The 10,361-nt window shown below is 35.3% G+C and overlaps 1 protein-coding gene across 2 annotated transcripts in view; it reads right to left on the bottom strand.

The window, feature by feature from the left end:
- Window positions 1-4,310, bottom strand: part of LOC113231644 (sodium- and chloride-dependent glycine transporter 1-like) — a 41,788-nt gene extending 37,478 nt beyond the window's left edge. The window contains exon 1 of one of the 2 annotated variants that reach the window (XM_026466068.1): window positions 4,130-4,310. In XM_026466068.1, the coding sequence (XP_026321853.1) occupies window positions 4,130-4,162 (33 nt within the window). In that variant the 5' untranslated portion in view covers window positions 4,163-4,310. Of the gene's footprint in view, window positions 1-2,802; window positions 2,848-4,129 lie in introns of those variants that run through there. The other variant, XM_026466069.1, reaches the window with a different exon arrangement.
- Between the last annotated feature and the right edge of the window lie 6,051 nt (window positions 4,311-10,361).

Genomic DNA, 10,361 nt, shown 5'->3' with positions numbered 1-10,361 from the left:
TGTGTGTGTGTGTGTGTGTGTGTGTGTGTGTGTGTGTGTGTGTGTGTATGTGTGTGTGTGTTTGTGTGTGTGTTTGTGTGTATGAAGCTGTTCTATCACTTTTACTAGGTGTCGTAGTACACGTACAAATGAAAAGGTTTAAGGTAAGGCTGAGCGAGCGCAATCTTTTGAGGTTATGACTCGCTTAGGCTCAACTCACACTGGCGCAGACTCGAAGCGTCGCGACGCGTCATGTACTTCGCCTATCGCATATTTATCTCTATTTTCCCATAATTAATGTACAAATTATGTTATGCATATATGGAATAGCGCGTCGCCGCGCGTGCGTTACTTGCGCGCAGTGACGCGTCAGACGCCGACCACACTGCGATCCGCGCGCTAACGCGAACAGCGTCGTCGTGCGTTGTAATTAAAAAATAGGACGCGACGCGAAGCTTCGACTCTGCGCCAGTTTGAGTGGAGTTAATAATAAGTTTTAATTTACGCTGCATTTCGTTTCATATTAAACTCCGGTCTGTGCCACACGACGATTCAAAATGAGTTGGTTGCCGACTCACGCACGCAATTACGACAAAAATTTGATCGGCGAGGAAATGGGCGAGGGAATCATTTATTGATATGTGGTGATATGTGATATTTTACTAATTGATCTCATAAACTTTCAGATGGTATATAAAACCGTCAACATTTTAATATTTCCATATTGAGTGGATGTACCCGGCTACTTTTTCTATCATCGAATGTTTTATAAAAGCACACTATTTTTAATGGATCCATTGCACTATACTTGTACAAACGCTTAAAAGCAATTGAATAAGTAGAACGTACTTCACCTGTTTCTGTCGCCAAGCAGTAATATCAGCATTTCTGTTTTCCGGTTTTGAAGGTAAGGGTGCTGGGGAAATTACATACACATGGGACTTGTTAATTTATGTCTCAGGGTGACGGGCGTAGCAACTGTTATGGACAGACGTGTAGTTTACTATCAGGCGCACGACTTGTTCGTTCCGTCACTTGATATTATAAAAAAAATCGTTTGGTGCCCCAGCCGAATTTCAGTCGAATGTAAAGTACGAGACTTAAAAATGGCGACTCACAATTTAAACTAGGCTTGTCTTTTCTCATTTTAAAATGATTAGTATCGAGAAACAAGAAGTAGTTTTTTGATTTTATTATTATTTATAAATATATTTTTTGGCATTAAGTCAACGGCTTGGCAATAAAACATGACGTAAAATATCTTTTCAAATTATTCAATATAGTCAAAATACGTTCTAGTCATTTCAGGAACTTGCGTACCAACATTTTACAATAAAAACGTTCTGTGATTACCGCCAACGACGTACAACTTAACCTTTGTTCCAATTAAAATTAACACTTCTGTAAAGTTAGTTTGGCATAGGTTTAAAATAAAATATCCATATTTGCATAGATTTTTAACCGACTTCAAAAAAAGGATGAGGTTCTCAATTCGACCGTACGTTTGTTTTGTATGTATGTTACGCGATAATTGAAATAAATGATTAAAAAATACTCATTGTTCTATTATATTATATATATATATATATATATATATTTTATAATTGGAAAGAGATCAGCAGTCAATGGAAAAAACCTAGCATGTACCAAACTGTAATGTACAAGCCCGAAAAAATCGTCCCTTTTTTATAAATCCTGACATTTACAAACTCATGTCCGTATATCCTAAGATTTACTGGTAAAATCTAAGATTAACAAATATACGGGCTTTTTAACCGATTTCAAAAAAAGGAGGAGGTTCCCAATTCGACTGTATTTTTTTTGTATGTATTGTTACGCGATAACTCAAGGCATTTGTGAACCGATTTTGATGATTCTCCTTTTGTTGTTCAGAGAAATTAAAATTTGAAGCAAAATTCCACCTCGTAACCGATTTCAATAAAACTGGGCAAATAGATGTAATTCCACAAACTTTTGAGGTCGGTTTTTTTAATACTCAGTACTGAGATTATGAATATTAGCTAATAAATAACTAAACAGCTTTAACAATTGTGTGAGTTGTATTCAGCGTTTGTGATTTTTTTTTGTTTTCACTGTAAAAAAATTTAATTGTTTAACGTTTTCGTATTTTATATATAATTTCAATTATTTCATATTATTTTAATCAGCTGTGTATATATTTTTTTCCATGCATAAACTACGTACGATTGATTACATATTTAGTATGTACTGCCACGATCTAGGTACTAAATACCAGTACTAATAGCGTGGTTTATCAATTCCTGTTAAATTACGTTATTACAAAATTATACAGGTTCTAAATCACGTAATTTTCGAATTAATGTCATTTTTAAACAAATTTATTTTTTTGTAAGTAAATTGTTCAAGACAATCTAATTTTTTTAGGCTGAAAGAATGTAATATAATTAATAAGTATTTTAATTTCCACATATTGTACATTCTACACATCTATCACATCCATTGAATGGAGAGCAAACTAGGAATATTTTACGAAGTTTTAAGCGTACAATAAAACAGTCGTCTTTTAAAGGACAAAAAAATTCAACAATTTATCAGAAATAGTTTACATAAAAAATTTGGAATCCCGAAATCGACATAATTATCTATTTCAGTCCCAAAAACTAAACAGAACATAACGCAAATGAAATTGACATATACGATTGCTTGTTCAGAAATTGTTTATGCTTCACAATACAAGGAAAATGTGATCGTATTCCAAGGTCAATAAATTTTAGCCATAACATTATTTGAAAGCTTCATAAATAAATCGTCAAACTCGGAATAAAATAAAAATAAAAATACCTTGCTATTAACAGAGCCATGTTCAGTCATTTCAGAAAGTTAGCAGAACAGCCGAAACTAAAACTACGAATTGCCTGACACGGCTGTGCGAACTAGTAGGACTATTTTCTTAAGAGGATGGTCCTTCCAGCCGATTAAGATATTTGATAAAATTATTGCCGTCTCTATCAGGCGTGACGTACGCACGCGAGCGTCAGGTGAGATAGCAGTTGTTAAAAAAATCCGGCCCTAATTTTTGTTTTGTGGTTTCATGTTCTCTCAAAGAAATATGGTAGATGTGTACTTTATTAACTCTTTATTTATTTAAGGGCTTTGATCATTATTGATCATGCTTATACCCAGTAGTGGGTGAAGTCGGGATGTGGATGATGATGTTGATGGACATATCAGCCCTATTACAAAAACAAGACATAAAGAAACTCCTTAATAGTATCCAAACAGATAAATCCAAGTACTAGTCATCCACCTATCCAATATCTAAAATTTTTAATAAACATAATTCGTTACTTTTCATTATGTTGTGGTTTTTCTAAATCTTATAGATTATATAGATCTTGTTTGGTTATTTTGATAAACTTTACGACCTTGGCCAATATTTTCTGAATTCAGAATTGGGGCTAACTTTATTTGGAAGGAGCGAGCTCACTGAACTTTTAATAGAGTTTTTTTAACGGACACACTCATAGCCCCTCATTAGCAAAACCCTGTATCGTAGGTGCCATGGACACACACATAGCCAACAACAAACTTCACCCAAACTCACGAGAGAAATAAACGTAGGCCATACAAATATTTTTCCCAGCTTGGAAATCGAACCCGGAACAGTTTAGCATGGTTACCATTCGGCTACAGAGGCAGTTATATAGAATACAATATAAATACTTATTGCACGAAAAATAGGCGCCTTAACTTCGAGATGCGGACACCAGCCCGCAACGCCAAGTACCTAGTACTTATTGCACACGTAAGTTCGCAGATAGACAAAAGGAAAAACTCAGAGTACAACAGGACTGTCTTTTCAAGAGGGAACAACAATATTCTTAGGTGTATATAACACATTTTCAACTTTAGGAATTAGAAACCACAAACTCGACACCATTATAACCTAAGACGCAAAAAATCATTATACAATTGAAATCGATGTCAAAAGATTGTTCAGGATTGTCAATAAAATGATCTTCCGAAACTGTTACATTGATAATATAGACGTAAATGTTGTTGGTCTCTCAATCAGAAAATGTAATCGTATTTCGAGCTCAGTAAACTTCTACAAATTTATTTGAATGTTGATTTTAAATTAAAACAAAAAAAATAAACAAAAGAATACCTTCTCGTTCATAGAGTAATGTTCACCAGCCATTTTCGGAAACTGTCAGCAGAGTAGTCAAAAGAAATGTTTTTAGTATAAGGAAACATATGAATTTTTATATGAACTGGAAACACGAGCGGTGGACCCGACATGCGAATGTTAATTGGCGTACGTTTTCCTTAGACGACACGACCAACCGGACGGAAACACTACCGAGTACTTCGTATAAATACATGTAGGAAATCTTATCGGAAGGATTAACTTACTTAATGATAAGAAAACATGTACAAAAATCATCTAATCGATCAGATGAGGCCAAGTCAATTTCAAAACGTGTCATAAGAAGACAATTTTTATTGTATTATCTAAATTAGTTTTTAATCTAATATTTTTACGTGTCTCTCGGGATTTTTATTTAAAATACTGTGTTCAAAAGTGGACATAACTTTTTGTACGTTTTTTAATACAATTTCACGTTAATTCAGCTAAGATGAAGCCGGAAAAACATATTGTACGTGATTTGGATACGACAAAAAATAGTTTAATTTCCAATGTATAAGCAATCGCGAAAACCTAAGTATTCGACACCTTTGGAAAATTATCTCTAGTTTGCCATACCCTCGAATCATTTCCAAGAGACCCTTAACATAATACTTTTTCCAATCTTAAAAAAAATTACATTAAAATTTAAAAAACGCCGGATACAAAACAGCGACTAAAAAGTCAATAAAGTTAAACCAACGAGCACAAACTCAGTGGGTCTACCTTTAATAAAGTTTTGTTCCTATGTCCACCTTTCTGCTACGTCATCAGACTCTAGTCACCATCTGTAAGCCAATTACTCATCGAGACCAAAATTAGCACAAACACTATATTTCTGCAGAAAATAATTGAAGAGTTGTGTAGACTGAAGTCTGTTCTGATTGCATCAGATCAATGTTATCACATTATATGTAGTGTCATACGACTTACACAATATACAAAGTCAATCGACTAAATATCCAGATAAAGTAAACATTAATGGCTGAGATCCCTACACCAACTGGGAAAAGAGCTTTGTCTTATTGCATCGTGATGAAAGGATTTATCAATCGGTGTATAAGGTACTCGCCGATTGTTGCCCAGGCTGCGCCACATGTACTGGAAAGGATTGGTACGATGCGGGGGGGCGTGTACCCCGGGAAAAGAGCTAATGATCTTTAAGCGGCTTAGTAGATCATCATAACCCATAGCTAAGAACCATCCCTAATGAATTAGCCTTCAAATAGAAGAACATCATTGAGATCAGCGCATCCATTTGGAAGCTAGAACTATCGGACAATCCCCGTCTGAATAAATTGTCCTTACTTCGATAATTTAAAAACTTACGTGTCGGCCATGGCAATCTGTACTATGGACGAGAATTACATGATCTTAGTTTCCGCCAGTGATTCGCTACTCAATAAATGACCGCCGCAGAATTGCATATGACTGGGAGAAATACTCGTGGGAGCGGCTAAAGGTGCTGATAATGGTCTGGATAGTTCTCTGGGTATCCTTTGGTGGGTCTTAATTGCATTATAATAAATAAATAATAAATTGCATTTGGACCTCTCGAACTCGCAGCTCTTTTTTATATTAAATAATTGCACATTTAACTTCCATCTCACTTGATGGAAAGTGTCGATGAAGTAGACGATGGAGCATACACACCTCAATAATGCCTTTTCACTCTCGCCTTGAAAAGGCCCAAGTTATACCGTTCAGGGAACAAGTTTGCAGACAGGGAATTCCACTCCATAGCCGTTCACCATATAAATGTGGAAGCGAAATGCTTCATGCGAATCCTTGGAATATCCACAACATAGGGGAGGAATATATCACGAAGGGACTCCGTTTAGTGAAGAATAGACGCGCTGCGTTTTGGTAGCATTAAATTTGACAAGATTGATATCGCCTCAATCGGAGAGAGCCTTAAGTGTCAAATCCAAATGACTAACCATGGAATCTCAACAATAGTTTTTATGCTTCAGCATGAATACAGTCAGCGCTAAACCATGGACGAGATTGGGGTCCATTAGATATATCAAAGTATACTATGTAATACATGGAGTATTACATAGCATACTATATATATACTATGTATACCCAGATGCAAGACCTCGACTACAGCAACGTCACAACTCGAGAGTCTCCAGAAGAAAAGCAAGCCTGGCAGTAAAGAAATGGCGCATTTCGTCGCAATCTGCTAACCTGTATCGCTACTCCCGTCTCTTACCACTAAAGCCCTGATCAGGTCCTCTTGTTCGACTGAAAAGATCTCGTAACCATAGTGTCGCTCACTTATATCTCGTCACATGTAAACCCTGCTCTTATTATTACTAAAGCAATTGACACAGCACCAGACAAACACGTAGTCTTACTTATACATGAGATAATGAATGCAACATTTTTAACTCCCGTTTTAATGTCCAAATATCGCCTTATGAAAGTATTACATTTTATTTACGAGAGCTTAGTACTTGAAAAAAGCAGCACGCTGTTTGTATGATTCAAAAATACGGAAAAACAGTGTTATTCGACATCGAATATTGAAATGTGGTATTTTCATACTAGTATTTATGACGTATTGAATGACAAATTACAACATTAGAAATAAATGTCCTTACCTGTCAGTCACGTACACACTCCTGTTTATTACTAATATAAAATTATCGCAATGTTAAGAAAAACAAATATACGTAGAGCATAAATTTATAATATCTATCGAACTATAATATCGACTATCGTGCTAATAGATCTCTGTCTACTCCTTGAGTATTGTGGTACATCGAACAAATTGATAGCATTTCATATTTATTTCATTTAATATATTACTTTACTTACAAAAATTTTCTAGTATATTGGTTCGGTATTTTGGGATCTTAATCGGACATTGGTTACCAAAGATAGAACACATACTCAAAACGGCAACTTAATTTTTTTTTTATTTTACCAAGTGACAGGACGGGCAAGTTGTGCGCTTGTTGGTAAGCTCCACACCTGTCCATTGAAGTTGCAGTGCTTCTCAGAGCTTTAAATCTACTAATTGAAAATTAAATAAGCTGAGACATAAGTTGACAAGTCCCACGTACCTGTAGTTTCACCAGCATCCCTACCATTCCAAACCGGAGCACAGTAATACTCTTATTACTGCTTTGTGGCAGAAATAGGCAAGGTGGTCGTACTTTCGTGAACGAACTCTTTCACTAGGAGCTCTACTGCTACTAAAACAAAGTTTTATTAACCGACTTCAAAAAAGGAGGAGGTTCTCAATTCGACTGTATGTTTTTTCTTTTTTTTGTATGTATGTTACGCGATAACTCCAGTATTTGTGAACCGATTTTCATGATTCTTTTTTTGTTGGAAAGGGGGCACTTCCATAGCGGTTACATTTCATTATGAAGAAAATCATCCACCTCTAAGGGTGGCTGTTCACGCATGAGGATTCATTTTTATAAATAGCGCCTAACTTTAATTTAGGAGCAATTATTTTAATGGTTGATTTTGCTATTTCTCCAATTCAAGGCGTTTTTCTCTCAATATGCTTTGAGTAGTGTTGAGTAGTTGAGTAGTAGTTGTGTAGTGAGAACCGATTATCTCCAGTGTCAAGTCCTGTATAGTGGCGATCTAGCGGATATTTCAATAAAACTTAGTAAATAGACGTAGTTCCACGTACTTTTGAGGTCGGTTTTTTTAGTACTCTGTACTGAGATTATTTTATCGTCCAGACTTGTAGCGCCTTTAGGAGCTTTCATTATAAATGACTAAACTTTGTTTACTATATAATGGTTATCAGTTTTCATGTCGTAGAAATAATGGAATTTTTTACACAATTCAGACCACACATTTGTTGCACTACATTTTATTTATGGAGATGTCATACTATACATAATAATAATATTTTCCAATATCTTTCGTTTCGTATTATAACGAACCGTTATTTTTAGCTAAAGTTGTTTTTTTACGAGGATATTTTTTTTTATAATATCAAGTGACGGGACGAAGAAGTCATGCGCCTGGTAGGGAGTTACATGCCTGTCCATAACAGTTGCAGTGCCAGTCAGAGCTCTAAATCGCTCTAAATATCTGAGAGGCACTGTCTCTGCGCCTGTTACCCTGAGACATAAGTGGACAAGTTCCATGTGCCTGTAATTTCACCAGAACCTTACCCTTCAAAACCGAAAAACAGTAATGCTGACTAATGTCATGCCTATTACTGCCATCAAGCAATAATTGGCTTGATGGCAGTAATAGTTAAGGTGACAGTACTTCCCTGGACGAACTCTTTCACAAGGAGCTCTACTGCTACTAAATGATAATAAAACAATACCTTCCTTAAAATGTCTCCGATGGTCAAAGATATAACAGTTGAAATCAGTGAGCATATTGTTTACAAGTATAATATCATTGATTGATATAATGATCATTTTGTCTTCAATTAAATATTCATTCAAAATTATCAAATATAAAATACCTACATTATTCCTTAATGATTTAATATCATAAAAAATAACGAAAGAAAGATAACTAACCTAATATCATATCATATTAGGTAAATAAAATAAATAAAATAATTTTATTCCAAAAACCGATAGGATCTTATCAGAGACAAAAGCAAAAAAACAATTATTTATGACAATATTTAGACACAATCGACAATGTTATAATCATATCTACCAAGACTTATTTGTTCATTAATAATCGGTTTTACCAAAAGATAGATACTTTTGATGCCGACAAATTATACATTCTTGACGCTGTAATTGTAAAATTGGATACCGTCGCCTACAGGTTACTAATATACCAAATGCTTTGCCGGATGTAATCTTAAGTGACTCTTAAGTGTGTTTTAATAAATAAAAAAAAACCAATATAAAACAATGTTCCCCAAAAAATCAATAAAATCACCGTCTGCAAGCCAACAACGTGTTGAGATCAACGCAATTGGGCATACACTATGATAGTCCACTTAAGTAGGAAATAAGCGATAGGAGTAGTCTGCAGAGAATTCTCATTGCAGCAACAATTAAGTTTACCACATTGTTGTAATGTCATCGGATATTCATAGTAACCCACGAATCGTTTGAAACGGAATTGAAATAAAAAAAAGTTATATTGATTTTTTCAAATATCATGGTGTTTTTACCACTCTTGATGTTCATTATTTTATTTTTATGAAATTACTGAACTACTTTGTTATAGTTTGTTATAATTATGTGGTACGTAGGTAGACCTGGTTTGTCACAAACACAGGATCGTGTCCTGTCAAGTCGAAGGAATTTTAATGTGATCGATCTCTGTATTACCTAATCAACATCATCCACAGCCTGATTTCACCCACTGGTGGGTATAGGCCTCCCGAAGTTTGTGCCATCCACCACGGTCCCGTACTAGTCGCATCCATTGACGCCCCGCGACGCGTACTATGTCGTCGACCCACCTTGCAACTTGCACTCTGTATTAATAATTATAAAAAAAAAATTGTTATTATTATGATTTATTTGTTTTATGAATTATACCATACTGTTCTATAATGAAATTCAACTAGATAATAGTATTGTGTGATTTAATCACTCAACTATGCACGCGAAACCGTTTGGAGTAGATGGAATTTTAACGCATAATTCCTATTTTAGTACATAAAAAGAGGACACTCCAGACAAATTGGAAAGGATCCTGTTTGCAAATTGCAAATAATTCTTTGTACTAACGGCTAATGGGGATGGATAAAAGATGTTTTCATTTGCATAATGAGAGCCACTTTCGCGTCTTTTCTTCATTTTTTCAATGACTTCTTTTTGTCCTCGCCTCGCTCAAAGGACAGTGTTTCTTGATTCCGTCGCATTCAGGCTGCCCTTAGACATAATCGTTGGATTGCCTATTTGTTTCCATGCACAATGGGAGTACTTTGCTTTCATTTTGATATAGTGCTTCTTGCTTTACAATGTCTGTATTATATTTTTTACCTCCGGTGCAAAAAGCGGGGAGTTATAAGTTTGAAGTTTTTGCGTATCTGTGTAGTCTCTCCGTATGTATATGTCTGTGGCACTGTAGCTCTCAAACGGATGGACTGACCGCAAATATTGAAGACAGAGTCTATACGGAGCCAATCGAATCAATTGCAGCCTTAAAACTAAGAGATTAACGAAATAGACCCACCATTTTGTCAAAAAGTGATTAAAAACTTTGATGAAAGAATCGACATTTGTAACTGTGGTCGTGGTGGACA

Source organism: Hyposmocoma kahamanoa, unplaced genomic scaffold (genome assembly GCF_003589595.1).
Source record: "Hyposmocoma kahamanoa isolate Upper Pololo Valley unplaced genomic scaffold, ASM358959v1 66, whole genome shotgun sequence".
NCBI lineage: Eukaryota > Metazoa > Arthropoda > Insecta > Lepidoptera > Cosmopterigidae > Hyposmocoma > Hyposmocoma kahamanoa.
The sequence above is the reverse complement of the archived record's forward strand: the minus strand, read 5'-3'. Positions and strand labels throughout refer to the sequence as shown.